This window comes from Sciurus carolinensis, chromosome 16 (genome assembly GCF_902686445.1).
Source record: "Sciurus carolinensis chromosome 16, mSciCar1.2, whole genome shotgun sequence".
NCBI classification, from domain to species: domain Eukaryota; kingdom Metazoa; phylum Chordata; class Mammalia; order Rodentia; family Sciuridae; genus Sciurus; species Sciurus carolinensis.
In genome coordinates this window covers 64868334-64888479 of record NC_062228.1, presented here as the reverse complement: position 1 = coordinate 64888479, position 20146 = coordinate 64868334, and the positions used below count along the sequence as shown (strand labels likewise).

At 57.3% G+C, this 20146-nt stretch overlaps 1 protein-coding gene and 1 long non-coding RNA gene across 13 annotated transcripts in view; both read left to right on the top strand.

Annotated features, from left to right (window-relative positions):
- The first annotated feature begins 3490 nt into the window (after positions 1 to 3490).
- LOC124966945 (uncharacterized) lies at positions 3491 to 7712 on the top strand. The gene is made up of 3 exons (XR_007105435.1): positions 3491 to 3937; positions 4621 to 4780; positions 5257 to 7712. It is a non-coding gene; the product is annotated as an uncharacterized LOC124966945 (long non-coding RNA).
- A 2636-nt stretch (positions 7713 to 10348) lies between these two features.
- The window catches only part of Rdh13 (retinol dehydrogenase 13), a 30515-nt gene continuing 20717 nt past the window's right edge, over positions 10349 to 20146 (top strand). For 7 of the 12 annotated variants that reach the window (XR_007105428.1, XR_007105430.1, XR_007105429.1 and 4 more), the window contains exons 1-5: positions 10349 to 10510; positions 14029 to 14147; positions 15216 to 15371; positions 17669 to 17773; positions 18557 to 18629. Coding sequence is in view for 9 of the 12 variants with exons in the window: in XM_047528804.1 (XP_047384760.1) it covers positions 10446 to 10510; positions 14029 to 14147; positions 15216 to 15371; positions 17669 to 17773; positions 18557 to 18629 (518 nt within the window). In the remaining 3 variants the exon portion in view is untranslated. Of the gene's footprint in view, positions 10511 to 14028; positions 14148 to 15215; positions 15372 to 15399; positions 16151 to 17668; positions 17774 to 18556; positions 18630 to 20146 lie in introns of those variants that run through there. The other 5 variants (XM_047528810.1, XM_047528813.1, XM_047528805.1 and 2 more) reach the window with 2 other exon arrangements.

Below are 20146 nucleotides of genomic sequence, written 5' to 3'. Positions count from 1 at the left end.
CGGAAGCCTGTGCCTGTTGTAACAGCAGAAGGATGAGACGAGAGTCACAGGCTGCCCTCCCGCTCGGCACTGCCCACTGCCAGCACTGCCGCCCAGCTCTGTCTCCTTGGCAGTCCCTGGCCGAGGGCCTGGGGGCACGGGAGCCTCCTGTCCGTCTGTCCTCCTCCTGGGCCCTCACCCCACCCACAGGGTCCTCTTTGGAAATTTCCCTCTTGACCCTCCATGTGATGCAGGAGGAGGATGCTAAGATTGAGGTCACTGAGAGCTCCAGGTTCGTCACCGACGTGCGGGTCTCCAGGCTGTCCCAGGACCTGGACCCTGCCCCACCTTCGCCCAGTGCAAGGGCCCTGTGGAAGCCTGGGTCAGTTCACATTGCTCCTCTGCCCAGAATCCACTAGTGGGTTCTGGTTTCTCTCTGGGTGGAAGCAGGAGTCCCAGCCGGCCTTCCAGGGCACGGGTCTGATCTTCTTCCTCTCCCCATCGCTGCTTCAGTGCTCTGCCTCCTGGCTGCTCCTGGAGCCCAAACCCCATCCAGCCTCAGGGCCTTTGCACTGGCTCTTCTCTCTGCCTGGATGCTGTTCCACTGGATGGCCTCATGGTTCATGGCGAGGAAAGAACCCAGAGAGAGACACAGATGCGTGGCGTGGTATAAGTGCCAAAGCAGCGGCAGGCGTGGCTTCGAAGCCTGGCTTTGCCTCGCACTACCGTGGCAATCTGTGTTAGCAGCTCATGTCTCCTCAGAACGTTATGGACACATGCGTGTGTGCAAGGGCCTCACCACACTACGAAGCAGGACGGGGAGACAGAGGCACGTGCAAGCTGAGTGGTCTGCCCACCATCACGGCTAACGCATGGAGGAGGTGGTTGACGCACGCCATGCCACACAGACCCACGTCCTTTGGTGCTACCCGTGCTGCTGCTCTGTGACCCCAGGCAAGTTGCTTCACCTCCCTGAGCTTCAGTTCCCCAACTGCAGAAGAGGACTGCCACATGTGAGGACGAAATGAGCATCGCGGAGCTCTCAGCGCTGCGCCAGGGCAGTGGTGGCCACCAGGGGCACGATGGCCCTTCTTCCACCTCTGCCCTCAGGGGGACACAGGGCCCTGTAGATGCACCCAGCAGGCAGCTCGAGGGCCAGGGCAGACTTCCTGGGGCAGGAGGCAGCCAGCACTCAGCTGAAGGGCAAGTTTGACAGTCGAGGAGGCCGGGAGGACGGGAGCTTCTAGGCCCTGGGTCCACTAGGATCCTAGGTCCACTGCCTGGGCGAAGCAGGCGGTGGCCTCCAGCCCAGGGTGGGGAGTGTAGAGGAGCAGCAGGGTCAGGGCTCCTGCCGTGGGCATGCCGCGGTCCCCCCAGCCGTCTTCTGGGGGGGGTGCTAGGGAAGGAGCGTCACCCGCCACTCACCCACACAGAGGAGAGCACACAGGCTCAGGGTGCAGTCCCCAGTCACAGGGGCCCTGGGCTGTGAAACAAAGGCAGAACTGGTTGAGTTCAGCCCCTTTCCCACGTGCAGGTGGAGAAAAGTGTCTTGTAGAGGTACTTGGTGTGAGTCAGGGGCCTGGACCCTGCTCTGAGGGAGGAGGCTGGGCTGGAGCCCTAGGCTGAGGGAGGAGGCTGGGTCTGGACCCTGGGTCTGAGGGAGGAGGCTGGGCCTGGACCCCTGGGTCTGAGGGAGGAGACTGAGTCTGGACCCCTGGGTCTGAGGGAGGAGGCTGGGCCTGGAGCCCTGGGTCTGAGGGAGGAGGCTGGGCTGGAGCCCTGGGTCTGAGGGAGGAGGCTGGCTCTGGACCCTGGGTCTGAGGGAGGAGGCTGGGCCTGGACCCTGGTCTGAGGGTGGAGGCTGGGCTGGAGCCTGGGTCTGAGGGAGGAGGCTGGGCCTGGACCCCTGGGTCTGAGGGAGGAGGTGGGTCTGGACCCCTGGGTGTGAGGGAGGAGGCTGGGCCTGGAGCCTGGTCTGAGGGAGGAGGTGGGTCTGGACCCCTGGGTGTGAGGGAGGAGGCTGGGCTGGAGCCCTGGGTCTTGAGGAGGACTGTGGGGCCAGCTCCTCTGCTGGGCGCTAGCACAGTAGGCCCGTAGACCCCTCCTCCCATGGGTGGACGGCTGTCTGGTGCAACCTGTGAGCCCGAAACCTGGGTCTCCGCCCTCACCAGGTCAGGAGCCTCCTTCCTCCTTCTCTGCAGCAGAACCGGCCCCTCCCTCTCTCCAATCCTTGGCAAGTGGTTAGAAATACCAGGGCTCCCACCCTTGCAGAGCCCGACGTGGGCAGTCGGGCAGGGGTGGCAAGTCTCTGTGGTGAGGCCCAGGGGTCTCTGCCTCAGAGTCCTCTGCCAGCCCCTGCTGTCCCATCTGCCATTGCTGTGACCGCTGTCCTGAAGACGGCCCTCTGCGGGTCTGCGTTGGCCTGGGTTCCCAAGCTGGTGCATCTCAGGAGCTGGACTGTTCTCCTCTGGGTTGGGAGGTCCCTGGACCCAAGCATCATGCTCTGCCTGGACTCAGCATGCCCAGCCCCCGTGTCCTCCCTGAACCCACCCATCTCCTCCATGATCCCACCTGCACCCGGCCCCACTTGCTGATGAATCCACAGCGGAGAAAGGCTGTTGGGGAGGGGGAGGCGATGCATGGGGGCGCTGGGCCTGGGGACCATGGACTCACCTGTACGTCCGTCAACATGGTCATTCAATGCGCAGCTCCCACAGAAAAGCGTGTCTCATCATTTGTCCTGAAGAAAGTCTGAGGACGTGGATCCTGCTGACGGGGACACGTGCAGTAATGGAGGTGGTACGGGGCACTGCGTAGCCCCAGAGGAAGCCTTTAATGTGGCCTTGCAGGGGGAGTGGGGAGGCGGGAGAGAGAGACAGACAAAGGGACCAAGACGTCTTCCTGGGCTGGAGCTGTGGCCTAGCACGAGGGAGGCCCTGGGTCCGATCCTCAGCACCACATAAAGATAAAGGTATTGTGTCCACCTACAACTAACAGGTATAGGATTGTTTTTAAAGCAGCCTTCCCTGGTTCTGAAAACTGGATGGGGTTTTGAAGGGTGAACAGGAGTTTGCCCAGGAAGATGAGGTGAAGGTACATGCTAAGCATAGCAGTGGCATATGCAAAGTCTTGACGTCAGGTAGAAGGGAACACTTAAGCACCTACTGTGTGCCAAGACGGGGAGGCAGAGGAAGCTGGGGCCTCTGTGGCACTGTCACCACCGGGGTGGGTGTGGTGGGGACGTGGAAGACAAACACGTTAAGACCTGGGGTTCTGGCAAGGGCTCTGCAGGGCACGAGGGAGGGCAGGCGCCTGGGCGGTGTCAGGGGGCCTCGCGCGAGGCTGGGCTTGGGGACGTGGAAGGCCTTCAGGGCGAGCCGGCGGCGGCGCAGAGGTCAGGTGGGAGGGTCCGTGAGGCGGGCTGGGGACAAAGGCGGCTCGCCCCATTCCTGAGAGCCGTCGGGGGGCGGGGGCGGGAGCCGGCTCCGCAGGGCGGCCCAGAACCGGCCGGGCCGGCGCGGGAGGCGGGAGGCGGCCGAGCTGTTTGTTCTCTGGGCGGGACGCGGGTGGGGCGCCCCTTCCTGAAACCCGAGCAGAGGCCCCCGCGGTGACCGCCCCGCTACTCCCTCCCGAGAACGGGCGCGTCCCAGACGGGCTGTGGCGCTGGGGCCCAGGAGACCCGCGGGACGCACGCGAGGAAACGACCGAGCGCGCGGCGGCGACCAGAGGGGGCGCTGCGCCCCGCTCCGCAGCCCTCCCGCCAGGCGTGCCTGCTGCTCTTCCTGGGCCTCGGCCCTGGGCAGGTCGGTCGCGGGCAGCCGCCGCCCCGTGCGGTTCCACGCGTCCTCGGCATCCCGCAGAGCCGGCCGTCGCCCCTCCCGGGCCCGCCTGTGGTTCCGCACGCTCCAGGTGCACGGCTCGCACCGCGAGTGACCTGGGTCTGGCTTCTCCCCGCGAGGTGAGCAAGGCTCCTCCGGGCCGCACTCATCTAGTCTCCAGATCATTCCAGGCTTATGGCAAAGTTGCAAGAAGAAGGGAAGACCCGCCCCCCCCCCCCTCGGTCACCAGGGAACAGGGGGGGCAGTCGTGTGTGTCCCGCTCTCTTTGCACTGAGTGGCCTGCAGAGCTGATGTCACTTAACCCCAAACACTTGCAGTGTGTTTTCTAAGGACACTGTCACTGTGTCACACAGCCCCAGTGCACGGCGGCTAGCTGTGCTGCAGGCCTCAGCTGAACTTCTGATTGCCTCAGTGACGTCCTTACAGTGAGGCCAGCGGTGTGGTTCTCTCTCCCCAAGGCAGGGTTCCGTCCCAGCTCATGCCTCTCCGTCTCCTTGAACCTGGAATAGCTGCCAGGATGGTTATTTTGTGGCCTGTCCCTCAGCGTGGTTTCCTTGCTTTCTTTCGCTTTCTTTTGTGCTGGGGACCAAGCTGGGGGTGCCAAGAAGGCAAGCACACGTGCCCCCACTGAGCCACGCCCCAGCCTGGGAGGGCCTACTGGGCTTTGCACTGTTAGCAACAATGTCTCAGGACCCACCTCCCGCTCCTCCTCCGCCATGACCCACCAGCTGTGCTGTCTGTTCATCCCCACTTGCTGCTGCCAGGCCCATCCCTCCCTTCAGTAGTTTTCTCTTTTCCTTAGGAAGCTTCTCTTGGGGAGATGCTGAGACCGTGTCAATGTCCTGGTGCTTCACAGAACCTTCAACCATTAGTTTGTCAACCTGTGGTGCTTCCTGCCTGGATCAGCCCTGAGGACTGTGGTCCCAACTGGACACTGAGTGAGACCTGAAAAGAATGCCTGGGTTGGTGTCACCGAGGGAGAGGGACTGGAGGGAGGGCAGGGCAGGTAGAGAGACAGGCTAGGAGGCGTCACCCGACCCCTCGGGGCTGCCGAGATGGGTCAGAGCTGGAGGAAGAGCAGGCAGGAATGAGAGGAGAAGGGACCAGGGAAGCCCACGTTTTTGGTCTAAGCAACCGGGAGGACGGAGCTGTGGCTTTCTGGGACAGGGAGGGCTGCTGGCGTAACAGGGAAAACCACTGCCGGCTAGTGCCTTGAACCAGGTGGGAACTTATTTCTCACGCTTGTATTTGTGGGTGGAGGTTCAGGGCTCATTGGCACCTGCCTCCTGGACCTTAGGGACCGGGCTCCTCCATCCCACTGCTTTGCCTGATCCACGGGAGTCCAAGACCCCATGCGCCCTGTGGGCAGCTCTGCCCCCGTCCTACTCCTCCCCCTATACCAGCATGTCTGTGATGAACTTTCACCTTTTACTTACAGGAAGTGCTCCGTGGCTTCCGCCTGGCGTATCTGAAGGGCCAGAATCACTACTCCTGTGTCCTGGGGGCATTAAGTTAAATGCATGAACAGGAGCTCCGTGATGCTTCAGCAGCTGATCTGGTAACCAAGACGGCTACCCAGGACTCGCAGGTGGGCGGTGGACACAGTGTGGACGTGCCGGACAGCGGGAGGATTCACGACCTGGGCAGGATGCAGCAGGACAGCCCAAGACTTCACCATGCTGCACAGGACGGAGCACAATTTAAAACTCGTGGATTGTTCATTTCTGGAATTTTGGACTGTGGTTGATCCTAAGTAACCAAAACCATGGAAAGTGAAGCCATAAACAAGGGGTAGACTACTGTATAACTTCCACCTCATGGTCCAAGTTGACTGCTCCAGTCCGGCCGTTACATCTGCCTTCCAGCCAGGAGCAAGGAGGGAAGGGGAGGTGTCATTTCCTTTTAAGTGCCTGCGTGCCATTGATCAGAACTGAGATGCATGGCCACACCTAGGTGTAGCGGAGGCAGGGAACTTAGTCTTTATTCTGGGTGTTCTTGAGCCCAACTGTAAATCAGGGCTGGGGAAGAGTGAGTCGACTTCCCCAGGGGAAGTCCCTGGTGCCGGATCTGCTCTTCCTGCATCCTTCCTACATCCACTTTCTCTCTCAAGTTCATAATCTAGACAGAAAAAAGAAAACCCTAAAGACATGCATCCGCTCACGACCTTCCCTTGCTCAAACTCTTCTGTGGCTCCCCAGTACTCTGAGTCAAAGCCACGCTTTGCAGCCTGCTGTTTGAGCCACGCTCTGGGCTCAGCCTCACCCCTTCCACCAGCACCACACCTTGCCCCAGCAGCTCTGCCTCCTCCTGCATCTCCCAGGCTTTCCTGCCCCGTCTTTGTGCAGGGCTGTTCCCACAGTCTGGAGCTCCCTGTGACTGACGCTCCTTCCTGCAGGAAAGCCACCCCGCCCCATCCCAGCTGGCAGGCAAGCTCACTCACTCCTCTCCTGTCCTGTCCCTCTGTCCCTCTCATCCCCCCGACCCTGCTTCCTCTTCCCCTTTGCTCCCCATTACTGAGCCCAGCACAGCGTGCTGCACTGGGGAGCCGTACTGACAAAAATCCAGATGGAACGAGGCGATGGTCCCCGCTGCTCCGATGGTGTTGCAAGTTATTCCAGCACTGTGGCTTCAGACACAGACCATGGTTACTTCCCGTGGGTCTGTGTCTGCACCGGGCTTGGTGGAGGCAGCTCCCTTCTGCTGCATCTGCTGACAGTCAAGGCCAGCCGGAAGCTGGGGCAGCACCTGGGCTGGAGAGTTGGACAACCTGAGTCAAGATGACGGGCGCCTCAGCCTCCTGACTCGATTCCCGCTGACTATCCAGCCCAGCTGCTCTGGGGCATGTAGATGTCTTTCTCATGCTCCAGCAAAGGGCCCTCAAGGTGTGGCATGTGCAGGGGGAGGTAGAGGCTGGGAGGACACACAGACTTACATCATGATCACCTGTTGGACCACACACTCTCAAGGGGAGGGGACACAGATGGCGCCTTTCCATGGAGGAGACTTGAGGTCACATTGTAGACCGTGCATGTGGTCGGGATATACAAGTTGTCACCACCCTTCCAAAACCCAACCAGAGCCTGTCATCCCAGACATTCAGGAGGCCAAGGCAGGAGGACTGCAAGTTCAAGGTCAGCCTCAGCAACTTAGTGAGACCCTGCCTTAAAATAAAAATAAAAAAATAATAGCAACAAAAAAAGAGTTGAGAATGTAGCTCAGAGGTAAAATACCCTGGGTTCAATCCCCAGGAAACCCCCCCCCCAAAAAAAAACACCCCAAATTAAAACAAACCCCAATCTGCCACAGAGCCAGCATGGAACTGCACCCCTGCTGTGTCCAGAAGCATCCAAGAGCTCCGCGTGCTCCTTGGTATGCTTTGCCCAACTCCAGTGCCATCCCCACTTTACAGACGGGGAGACCGAGGCACGGAGGAGAGCAGCTAGCCTGTGCACAGCTCGGAGCTGCAGGGCACCAGTCTTTAGCCCTGGGGTGTGCACGCTTCAGCTCCTCTTAGAGCCCAAGATGTGGGGTGCTCCCTCATTTTAGGAAGTGCTTTGGGGGAGCTGGGTGCAGAGTCTCTGATGGAAAAGCAAGGACAGTGGCAGAGCCCTCTCAGCACCCAGGACAGCACCCCGTGCTCCTCAGGAGCTTGTCAATGACAACAATAGCCTGCCTGGAGTCTGAGGAGACATTCCTGCATTCCTGCAGTGTCTGGGAATCAGGTCCTCAGAGCAGGGAATTCCCACACCTCTCTCTCCTGACAATGGTGACAGCCGAAATATTCTGGCACTCACTGAGGGTTACCTCTGGGTCCTGACTCGCTTCGTGTCATTCTAATGACTTCAATGGCGGCAGCAGGCTGACTGTGGCCCACCACCTCTTTGTATAAATAAAGTTTTATTGGAACACAGCCAAGCTCATTTTCGCATACATGGATGCTTCCAGGGATGGTGGCAGAGAGGCTGCAGTTGCCAGGCCGGCAAAGCTGAGGTATCACCTGGCCCCTTTCAGAAGACCTGTGCCCATCCCTGTGCTGGAGGCAGGTGACACCAGACTCCAGGTTACGGACTGGAGAGGGAGGCTCCAGGAGGGGTGCTGCTCGGCTCCAGGTCAGGGAAGCAGCACGAGGACTGTGCGTCCGTGCCATTTCATGTCCACGTTTCTTTTTGTCTTTTCCTTTCCTTTCATTTTCCTCTTTTTTCTCTCTCCTTCTCTCCTTTCCTTCCTTCCTCCCTCCCTCCCTCTGCTCTTCCTCCTCCTCCTCCTCCTCCTTGATACTAGAAATGGAACTCAGGGGAGCTGTACCATTGAGCTACATCCCCAGTTCTTTTTTAGTTTTTGTATTTCAACACATTCTCACTAAATTGTTGAGACTGGCCTTGAACTTGTGATCCTCCTGCCTCAGCCTCCTGAGTCACTGGGCTCATAGGTGTGCCACCAAGCCTGGTGGTATTTGCCTGTTAGTGCCCGGCTTATTTCACTTGACATGTCCCTGAGATGGCCCATGTTGTAGCATGGGTCGGTACTTCCTTATCAGGCTGGAAATATTCCATTGGGTGTATAGACCATATTTGTTTATCCATCCATCAGGGGACAGACAGCTGGGCCCTTCACTGCCTGTCATGGGATGGTTTCACCTACACCTCAAGAAACTGTCATTCAAGAACAATAGAAAGCTGTAGCTAAGCAAGAAGGGGTGCTGAGGCCCACACAGCACACTGTGGAGGTTTTTCTTTTTACACTAACACACACACATGCTCATGTGACCTTAACGTCATGTGCCTTGCTCAGAGCCAGCTCTCCTTGCTCTGGGGGTAAATGAAAGTTCTCAAGCTTTTGAGCCCAATGAGCTGTAGATAGTTGGTCCAAAACACATGTAGATGAATGACATTTTATTTTTAGCACCTGATGCTCAGGGACCCTGTCTATCTTGCTGCTGAATGCTCAGTGTCTGCATTCAGTAGGTGCTGAACGATTGTTGGAAGGAGTGACTGAGCACTGGCCCATTGCTGGACATTAAGGCTGCTTTTATTTGCTTCTAGCCTCTTGAAATGAGGCAGAGGTGAGGCTGTGGGTACCTTTCCTCGGTCTGTTTCTTTCTGAATGACTGACCACTCCTTCGCACAAATCCCTACAGGGGACTGGCTGGGTCACACCTGTCCTCCATCTTCCATGGACTTGCCTCAGAAGGTTGAGCAGCCTGAGGGGAACCTGTAATTGACACCCCACCCACAGGGAGTGTTCCACACCTGCCAACACTGATTATTATCCTTGTTTTTTATTTTGCTTTTGGTACAGGGGATTGAGCGCAGAGGCACTTTACCACTGAGCCACATCCGCTGTCCTTCTAATTTTTTGTTCAGAGACAGGGTCTTGCTAAGTTGCTTAGGGCCTTGCTAAATTGCTGAGACTGGCTTTGAACTCCCAATCCTCCTGCCTCAGCCTCCTGAGATCATAGGCATGTGCCAACACCTCTGGCTTTTTATCTGTAGTTTTATTTATTTATTTATTGGTACTGGGAATTTAACCCAGGGGTGCTTAAAAACTGAGCTACATCCCAGCCCTTTTTATATTTTATTTGAAGGGTCTGACTAAGTTGCTTAGGACCTTGCTAAGTTGCCATTCTGTACGGCTATCTTTTATTTTTAAAGTTGATTTTTCTCAATTGGTGCATTACAGTCACACATAAAAATGGAATTTACTGTGCCATGTTCATCATGCCCATGACATAGTCTGGTTAATTTCATTATGCTGTTCCCCTTTTCCTCCCCTCCTCCTTATTTCCTGTCCTCTATTCCACTGTTCTGTTTTTTTCAGATCCCACTCCCCCTTTTACAATTTGTTCTTTCTCTCTGGCTTCCACATGTGAGGGTAAGCATCTGACCTTTGACTTTCTGAGTCTGACTTACTTCACAAGCATGACGTTTCCCAGATCCTTTCACTTGCCAGTAGAGACATAATTTCATTCTGCTTTACGACTGAGTTAAAACTCCACTGTATGGGGAGGCTGAGGCAGGAGGATGGCGAGTTCAAAGCCAGTCTCAGGGCTGGGGTTGTGGCTCAGTGGTAGAGCGCTTGCCTAGCATGCGTGAGGCACTGGGTTAGAGTTTCAACACCGCATATGAATAAATATGAATAAAATAAAGGTCCATCAACAACTTAAAAACAAAACAAAACAAAAACTAGCCTCAGCAACAGCAAAGTGCCAAGCAACTCAGAGAGACCCGGTCTCTAAATAAAATACAAAACAAGGCTGGGGATGTGGCTCAGTGGTCGAGTTCCCTGAGTTCAATCCCCAGTAGCAAAACAAAACAAAAACACTCCACCCTGAGCACACGCTTTAAAGATGGAGCGAGTCTTGCCAGGGTAGCTGCGCCAGTTTGTGGATTGAGTGTGACGTCATTGGACCCGCGGCTAGCCCCGCCCCCGCCCCGAACTACCATTCCCAGCGCTCCGAGCACTCGGGGCCCGTCCTCATAGGCCGCGCCCTGGAGGCCACGCCCCGGCCGCGCCACGCCCCTCCTGCCCGGTTCCGGGGTCCGCTGCGCTGCGCTGCGCCTCGGCACGTGGGTGACTGGGCGGTGCACTCGTCCCCGGCCCCGCGGCGGAGCCCGCTCCTCACCCGGCATGAACCGCTACCTGCTGCCGGCGTCGGTGCTGGGCACCGCGGTGGGTGGCGCCGTGCTGCTCAAGTGAGTACGTGCGGCCCGCGTGCGCCGGTCGCAGGCCCGCCGGCCGCTGGAGGGCAGGGAAGCCCGGGAAGGGGCGCCGACCCGCCGGGCCCGAGTCCCCGCTCACGCGGCCGCAGCGCCCTTGCAGAATGGAGCCGTCAACCAGGCCAGGCTGGCAGGGGCGCGTCGCCGGTCCAAGGTCACCCGGGGCAAGGGGCGGGACCCGGCCCTGGTGAGCATTATGGCTCTTTCCTTCCGGATTTCCAATTGATTAATCCAGTCATTTGGCAAATATTAATCGTACTCTTACCGCGTGTTACCTGCTGGCCTACATGCGAAGAAATCAAAGAAACAAGTAGCATTGTACGACTCAGTAAACGGAAAGATCCTGTTACAGTGTGTACCTAGAACTTTGTTGCCTTCCTGCCTTCCTCCTGTCTTTCCTCCTCTTCCGGGAAATTAGGGACTTATTGACTGCAGAGTAGTAACAACCATACATTCAGCACCGCGGGGACAGCCTTTCCTTGTTAACCTGGGGGAGTGGGAAGCTTCCCGGTCCCACGTGTCTGACTTAGGAACCCACAGTCTTGCCACCACCGTGTGCTTGGAACCCTGTTTTGTTTCTACCTTTGATTTAGCACTGAAGGTTGCATGTTCTTAAGGGTTTTTTTTCCAATTGTTATTTAAAGCCATAGAGTTTCATCCTGAGGCTACATTGTAGCCCATCCCTGTTTACTAACTGCTTACTTTCTGCAGGTAGAAATAGCACTGAAAGAATGGAACTCTTCTAGGATCAATGTCTAGAAGTAGGGGGGTGGGGAGAATGCACACATTTATGGTTTTGACACCTAAGACTAAACACCATCCGGGAATGTTTAACACACTCTGCTGTGAGTACTCGAGTCGTACAAACCCTAACCCTGGGTATTATTATGGTCGGTAAAAAAAAAATTGTGCTGGGCACAATGACACAAACCTGTAATCACAGCTGTTTAGGAGGCTGAGGCAGGAGAATTGCAAGTTCGAGGCCAGTGCAGGCTATTTAGCAAGACCCTGTCCAAAAAAAAAAAAAAATCCTTTCTCAACAAAATCAATGGGGAAAGAGTGGTATTTCATATTCATGTGTATTTCTTTGGTTCCTGTAAGGATATCCCTTTCTCCTGTGCTGAGCTGTTTCCCAGGCTTCCTCTGTGCCTCCCCTACCCAGGGTGCAGGTGTCCAGAGGGACAGAGGTGAACAGTGCTGGGCGTTATGCTTGACAGGTGGCAGCCTTCTCAGAGGTTTGAGCAGATGAGTGACCTGGTCTGGATGAGCTCTGGTGAGGTCTGTGGCCAGGACGGAGTGGAGGGAGGACAGGCTCCATGAGCGGCAGCAGCAGGAACGTCCCGAAGGTGGCCAGGCTAGGCGACGGGCCAGTGGTAGGCATCTGAGGAGGTGGCCAGACTGGACTTGCTGAAGGTGGGCTAGTGTCCACAGCGTGGTGAAGGTTGGCGACTGAGGTCCCTAGAGGAGTGGTGTTCATAAGGCAGGATTGCAGGGTGGGGAGCGGGGAGTCGCTGTTGATGGGCAGAGTTTCAGTTTACAAATGAAAAGCCTCCTGGAGATGGAGGGGGTGGTAAGCATCATTTCATGATGGCGTTTGGTACCACAGAAGCGCCCCCTGTGGAAGTGGTCATGATGGCAGATGGTGTGTATGCTGTGTACTTTGCACAGAACCACTGCCAGGAAAAATAAAAGTAGAGGAGAGAAGACAGACAAACGGACAGGCAGTGCCAGCTGGTTAAGGGGGCTGGTGGGAGGAAGACTTGCGAAATTCAACATTGAAACCACGTATCCAAACAACTAGCTCTATCGTACAGCATGGAGAGTGTGGTTCATGACAACGGAACGTGTTTTCAAAAATCGCCGAGAAAAGATTTTTATCTTTACATCCACAAAAATAAGTGCATGAGGGAGTGGATATGGTAATTAGCGCAATGTAGCTATTCTGTAATGTATATATCTTTGAAAACGTGCTCCACATGATAAATATATATAGGTTTTGTCAAGTCTATCCAAATACAAACAAGAATTCAGTGTGTGTGTGTGTGTGTACACACACACACACACACACACACATATATATATGTATTTATTTTTTAAAAAATTTTATTTATTTTTGTTCCAGGGATTGAACTCAGGGTCACTTAACCACTGAGCCACATCCCCAGCCCTTTTTTGTATTTTAGTTAGAGACAGGGTCTCACTGAGTTGCTTAGGCTCTCGCTAAGTTGCTGAGGCTACCTTTGACTTGTGAGCTTCCTGCCTTAACCTCAAGCAAGAATTTACTTTATTAAAAAGATAAACACAACTTCAGGTTGGTTGTGTGGACCTAATACGGCCTGGTCATGTAGTCATGATGGGCTGTGGTTGGTTGGCCTGCTGTGGCCCCAGTAGCACATGGGCCGATTTGAGAGCATCAACCCTGATACCAGGCTGACCTGGATTTGAGTCCTGACTGATTTTGACTGTGAGGCCTTTGCCTGGGCATCTGGGAGCTGAGGGGCTTACCTTTCCCACCTCACTGGGGTTGCCAAATGTACCTGATCAGAGGATTTTGTGTGCCCAGCCTTGTGGGTCCCCTCTGATCTTAGGACAAGGTCCTGGGGTGGAGGCAGTGTTTTCCTGAGCACATACCATGTGCTGGCCCTTGGGAAGCATGTGTGGTAGCTTAACTCTGGGTCTGCACAAAGCCTGGTTGAGGCAGGCGCGGTCCTGAAATCTCAGCTTCTGTAGTGTCCTTAGTGATGCAGAGCTGGTCTGTAGACTGTGACTCTTGGGTCAGACCTGGCCCACTGCCTCTCCTGGTGAGTAAAGTTTTATTGGAACCTCTGTGTCTGTTTACGCATTGCCTGTGGCTGCTTTGTGCACTGATGGTGAAGGTGAGTACGGGGACAGGGACTTAATTAATCCACACTAAAGCTCAGCCTCTGGGGGCTGATAGCCAGTGAACTGCACAGTGACCTTCCCAGTGTGGATGGGTGTTGTCTGGCCAGCTGCCTCCTGGGGGATGTTAGCTTGCTTCTGTGGGTGTGGGGGTGGCAGGAGGACTAAGCCTCCTTCCAGATGCCCAGGCGTGCCCAAGGGTCTAGGCGTGCAGGTGGGTCTAGTCGAGGGTCTTGAGATTGGGAGAGTCTCCTGGGCCGTGGGGAGAGCGTCATCCCGAGGGAGCGCAGCCCTGACCTCCCACACAGGTAGCCCAGTGACCTGCTCAGACTGCTGCCTGCAGAGCTGGAGGGCGGCACATCATGGCTTTAAGCCCCCAGGCGTGTGGGCATGTGACAGCAGCTCCTCAGGCGGTGCGTGTTCACAACCTATGACTCACCTGGCGGAGGCCTCCTGTGCCGGCCCCGGTCGACACCTTGCGGGGACCCTGCAGCATCAGTGTTGTTTCTGTCATTTGGTCAGCGTGAGCTCAGGGCGGACTGTCCCCTAGCACAGTCAGGGGTGCACAGGTCGAGTGGAGAGGCAGAACTGACCGGGCTGTCTCTCACCTTCAGGGACTATGTTGCTGGTGGGACTTGTCCCAGCAAGGCCACCATAGCCGGGAAGACAGTCATCGTAACAGGTGCCAACACGGGCATCGGGAAACAGACCGCCTTGGAACTGGCCAGAAGAGGTGAGGCCCCGCCTGCTTTTGTGTTTCAAAGAGATTCTTGCACACCAGTGTTCACGCCAACCCGAAAGCAGAAGCAACCCCGTGTCTACCCACAGCTGACCATTAACAAGATGCGGTCCAGCCACACAGTGGGATGTGACCCAGCCTCAAAAGGAAGGAAACTCTGCTGGGCACAGTGGCACATACCTGTCATCCCAGTGGGAGGCTGAGGCAGGAGGATCTCGAGTTCCAGACCAGCCTCAGCAATCTGGCAGGCATGTTGGAGGCAGGTGGACTGAGCGGTGGCTTGATAGGTGCAGGAGGTGCATTATTTTTTGTGGGGGGGTGCGTTTACTGGGGAAGAACTGAGGGGTGCTTAACCACTGAGCCACATCCACCCTTTTCTATTTGTTATTTAGAGTCCGGGTCTGACTGAGTTGCTGAGGCTGGCCTTGAACTTGCAATCCTCCCACCTCAGCCTCCCGAGTCCCTGGGATTACAAGCATGTAATCTTGATAGGCATGCGAGGTGCATTTTCAGCTTCTCACTTTTTCAACCTGCGGTGGGCTCGTGGGGTGGAACCCTGTGGCGAGTCAAGGAGCACCTGCATGTCACCAGGGTCCACCCCCTTCAGCGCACAGGCAGTGATGTTGAGAAGCTGAGTGGTGCGGACGTTGCCACTGCCTGTCTTACGGCATGGTCATCACCCTGAAGCTTAGATACCTTGGTCCCTTTGCCCATCCTGGCTGATGCCCAAGCCACCAGCCCTAGGAAGCCAAGAGCCCTCCTTTGGCCTCCAGGCCTCGCCTGTTCTGGGGGCCCAGGCCAGTGGCAGTCGCTGACGTGGTGACTGCAGGGCCCCCGCTCTCATGGTGGTGCTTCCTTCCTCTTTCCGGCTGAGTAACACCCTGCCGCAGGCTGCACCACGGCCCGCTTGTCCACTGGTCTGTGGCTGACGCTGGGGTCCACTTTCTGCTGTCGGGAATATGCGGCTGTGGAGCCTGGCGGATGTGGATGCAGGCTTCCGTTTCTCGAGACCCTGGGGGTGAGTTTGCTTCATTTTGAACTGTGTCCCCCTCTGGGCTTCAGGAGGCAACGTCATCCTGGCCTGCCGAGACATGGAGAAGTGCGAGGCGGCGGCCAGGGACATCCGCGGGGAGACCCTCAATCACCGCGTCAGCGCCCGGCACCTGGACCTGGCTTCCCTCAAGTCCATCCGGGAGTTTGCGGCGAAGGTCATTGAAGGTAGGTGGGGGACGCTGACCTCGCGGGCCGAGGTCTGGGTGGCCACTCCCGGGCCCAGCTCTGAGGATCTGGAGCTGGGCAAGTCCTGGAGCTGTGGGCACATGCAGCCGCCACCTGTGATTGACAGCCCACAGTGACCGTTCACAGTTGTGGTTTACCCTTCCATATCCACCTGTTTTTCCCTTCACGTGGTTGGGAAAGAAGAATGACCTCTTCTCACATAAGATCGTTTGAGATTCAGACGTCAGCATCCGCTAGTGCAGCTTTCCCTCCCGCGGTGCGCGGTGCAGCCTGCGCCCCTCCCCTCCACCCAACCCTGGCGGAGTAGGGGAGCCAGGAAGCAGGCTGTGGCTGGGACGAGCTGAAGATCCGCCTGTGGGCCGAGGTTGCTGTCCTTCACGGGAAAGAAACACGCTCAGAAAATTTGTCAAATACCAGTGTGAAGAAGCAGAGCTAGACGTCTCTTCCACACCAGCAGCCATCCCGTTAAGGAGACAGGTCTCCTTCCGTGGTTGTTTTTTTTTAACTGGCGATCGAACCCAGTGGCTTAACCACTGAGCCACATCCCCAGCTCTTTGTATATTTGATTTTGAGACAGCAGTGAGGGATGAACGTTTATCCAGCACCTTCTGTGTACCTGCATGCACATGGTCCCAGCCGATTCCTCCAGGAAGCTCCTCTCTCCATTTCCAGCCGTGGACACCGGTGCTCAGCGCAGGCCCTGGGGACGCGCCCGGGCACTGAGCCTCCCCTGAGCCTCATGCCCCTCATGGGAGCCGGTTAGTAAGTCCTTTGTTCTGTGGGACTCTCCTGAGCACTAGGTGGAGTCTGGCCTCAGCAAGTCACGTGGTGGCCTCTGGGTGCTTCCCTGGATCAGCGGCTAGGATGAGAGGCTCAAGCCGCGAGGGCGGCATGTCCTACGCCTTACCCCGCTTATCAGAAGGAGGCACGGCGAGGGGTTCCCAGATGCCGGAAGGACCCCTGCCTTGCTGGGCCCCAGCCTGCGCCGCTCCCGGCCTCCTGGTCTCAGCTGCCGTGCTGGCTCAGGGCGTCATCCCAGCACCCGGGTGCTGTCCCCAGCCCCTTTGCTTCTGCCACAGCTCCTTCCTCTGGAGGAGTCTCTGTTCTGTCTGGCTCCTAGCTGCACTGGGACATCCGCTGGGAAGGTGGGACCTCGACTGTCCTGTCCACCCTGAATGTCCAGGGCCCATTAGTAGGTGCTTGGAACATACCTGTTGAGTGAATAATACACGTCTCTACCAGGAGGTACTAGTGTCCTTTTTACAAAGGAGGAAACTGAGTCACAGAGAAGTTATGCGACTTGGCCAGGGTCACACAGCTGATCAGGGTGGAGCCAAGGTTGATTGCTGGTCTGTCCGGACCCCGGCATTTAAACTCCCATTACAGGGAGGTCATCAGGGTGTCCCAGTGCACTGTGTCTTGTGTCCTCCAAGAGGAAACGGGGCACAGAGATGGATGCGCACAGAGGGAAGGTGCACGGCACAGGGAGAGGACACCGTCCGCAGCGGAGGAGGGGCCGGGGAGGCTGTCCCTCTGTCCCTCAGTCTCAGAAGAGCCGGGCTGCAGCCTCGTCCTTGTCTCTGGAACCGAGACCGTAGGTTTCTGTTGTTGAAACTGGTTTGTGGGGCTTGGTTATGGCAGCCTGGCAGCTCGGTGTGTGGGGAGCTCTGCTCTTCGTCCTGTTTCACAGACAGGATGCCGAGGCTCCAGTCTGTCTGAGCATCTTCCCGTTGCTTGTGCAAGTGGCGGACTTGGCATGAGGTTGGCGCCAATTGCCCCCAGTGCCTCGCGGCCTGTGAGTGCCCCTCTGCAGTGCTGAGGCCCCTACAGGCCAGATTTGCAGGCTTAGAAGGGGCCTGTGTGTACGAGTGTCCTGATGTGGTGTCACAAAGAGCCGCAAGCTGGGCTTGACCACCCGAAGTGCGCTCTCAACGGGTGTAGAGGCAGAGGCCTGAGCCAGGTGTCCGTGGGCTGCCTCCCTCTGGACTCCCGGCCAGCGCCCCTGCCTCTGCAGCAGGTGGAGCTGAGGATCCAGGAGTCTCTGCCCCGTCACCCCAGGGCCGCCCGGTCGCGTACTGAGCCTGTTCCCTTCTTGGGAACCCCAGTCTTGTTGGATCGGGGCCCATCCTGATGACCTCACCTGCACAGGTGGACACCTCTGTGGAGGCCTCATTTCCAGGAGGCTGGAGGTGGACGGGAGTCGTGGGGACGCCGAGCAGCCCTGGGCAGGGTGAGCCTGCCCTCAGCCCACGCACGTGTCCCGACCTGTCTTCCAGAGGAGGAGCGGGTGGACATCCTGGTCAACAACGCTGCCGTGATGCGCTGCCCGCACTGGACCACTGAGGACGGCTTCGAGATGCAGTTTGGCGTCAACTACCTGGGTGAGGTCGGGGTGGGACTCATGGTGGGCTTCGCCCAGCGGAGAGTGGCTTCCGCCCACCGTGCGGGGTCACCTGCTGCATTTGGGCAGCCGGGCAGCCAGGGGCCTGCCTGTTTGTTGCTTAGGTGCTTCAGCACCTCCCGTCCCTCTGTGCAGAGCACCGTGCTTCCATCTGTCTGTCTGTCCTTCCTCTCTGCCAACCTGTCATGATTCTGTGAGTCTGTCCACGTCCTTGATGAACCTGGTTCTGGTTTTAGGGGAGGGAAGTGACTGTAGGGTGGCAGCTGGATTCTGCCCCGGGCCTCCGGTCTAGGAAGAGTGGCGTGAGCCTCCCGCGGTCCTCACGCCTGGACCGCATGCCTGCAGCTGCTCTCTCCCGGCCCCACCTGCCCTCTGCTGCTCGCCCTGCTCTGTCCTTCCTCCCTCCACCAGCCCTCTCCTGGCCCAGAGCTTGTCTGCCTTCCCTTCTGCCCGAGTGCCCCGGCCATGAGGCCCCAGGCCAGATGCCCCTCAGCAAGGCCCCTCCTGGCTGCTTCATGCCACCGACTTGCTGGGTTCTTTCCATCCCGTCATGGTGTCATTTGCTGTTTTTGAACCCAGGGGTGCTCTGCCACTGAGCTACACCCCAGATCTTTTTGTGTTTTATTTTGAGACAGGGTCTTGCTAATTGCTGAGGCCGGCCTCACACTTGGATCCTCCTGCCTCAGCCTCCTGTCACTGGGATTGCAGGCGGACACACTGTGCCTGACTTATTTTCTTGATTACTGTCTGTCTGCCTCATCAGGCTGCAGATCCCTTGACAGCAGGGACTTGTTCTGTGCTGTCTCCAGGACCAGCAAGATGCCCTGCACATGCAGGTACTCAGTAGATGCCTGCTGGATACCGTGGCAGGACTCTTGCACGGGGGCAGCAAGGGGAATGGATCAGAGCCCAGGTCTGAGTAGCGCGGCTGGTGAGCAGCGCGTGGGCTGGCCTGCTGTTCCACGCGGCCATCTGCCGAGCAGGGCTGTGAGGGCCTGGGCGTTAGCCGTGCAGACGTGAGGGTTGAGTGGCTCCCCGGGGACCCACGTGGCGGTGGCTTCATTTCTCTTTGGGGAGCGTGGCCGTGTGGGGCGGGCTCTGTGGAAGCCTGGGTCCCGGCCTCTGGGTCTCCTCTTTGCTGTCTAAGGTGCCTCTGTCCTGTGGGCTTTAGCGGCCCTTGCAGGCCTCGCCCTAGTGGTGGGAAAGGCCGTGAGCGGAAGCCGCCCTGACGTTGCACGGCAGACGCTGCGGCAGCGGGAAGGCCCCGCTCTGCAGGCCGAGTCCAGGCCAGGGTGTGGGCAGGGCCGGCTCCTCGGCTGCTGCAGGCGCTCCCCGGCTCTTGCCGTTTTCTGCAGCCTTTGTGTGGCTCGGATGAAGCGGCAGCGCCCGATGCCCGCCTTCCTCTTCCCTGGCTTCTCCCCGCGTGTGAGTCTGCGTCCCAAAAGGCTCACCCTGATGACCTCACTTAGGCCTGATTACTCGTGTAAAGACCCTGTCCCCATGGAGCCATGTTCTGGGGTGCTGGGGACTTAACCCATAATGTGTGCTGTCATTCACATCCTGTTGGCCGCGCTGTCACATGACCTTGGTAGTGGCCAGGGAGTCCTCCCCTGGGTGTCGTGTGTGGCTGGACGAGAAATGCAGGAAGGAGCTCGGGACAGAGGGCGTCCTTCCCCAGGTGACCTCACACGGTTATCCCCGGGCTTGCCAGGGCCGGCCCGTGTGCCGTGGGGTGTTGATCAGTGCTGACCTCTTCCCACCAGCGTGGACAGGCCCAGGCAGACACGGGTGGTGTTTGCCGTCCTCACCCGCTCTTCCTGCTGCTGCGTGAGGAAGCTGCACGTAGGTGGAGGGCAGAGTGGTGTCCACAGAGGCCGGGTGGGGAGGCATTGGCCAAGGCTGCAGCATCTCAGTCGGGAGGAGTAAGTTCAAGAGATCATTATTTACCAGGTGGCTGCAGGTGATAACAGTGTACAGCGTCCCTCGGCATCCCTGGGGGCTGGCTCCAGAGCCCCCGACTGGTACCAGAACCCAAGGATGCTCAAGGCAAACCATGTAGTATTTGCACACGGCACGCAGCCTTCCTGTGCTTAAATGAGCTCTCTGTCAGATGCTGAACACAGTGTGGATGCTGACCTCTCAGTTTCTTACTCTGAACACAGTGCAAATGCCCGAATGTAGGTGAAACACATATTGTTAGGGAATGATGACTAAGAAAAGTCTGTATGTCCAGATCAATGTAGTTTTTTCTACATATTTTCTTTCTTTTTCTTTTGGTACCAGGGATTGAACCCAAGGGCGCTTAACCACTGAGTCTCACCCCAAGCCCCTTTTATTTTTTATGTTGAGATAG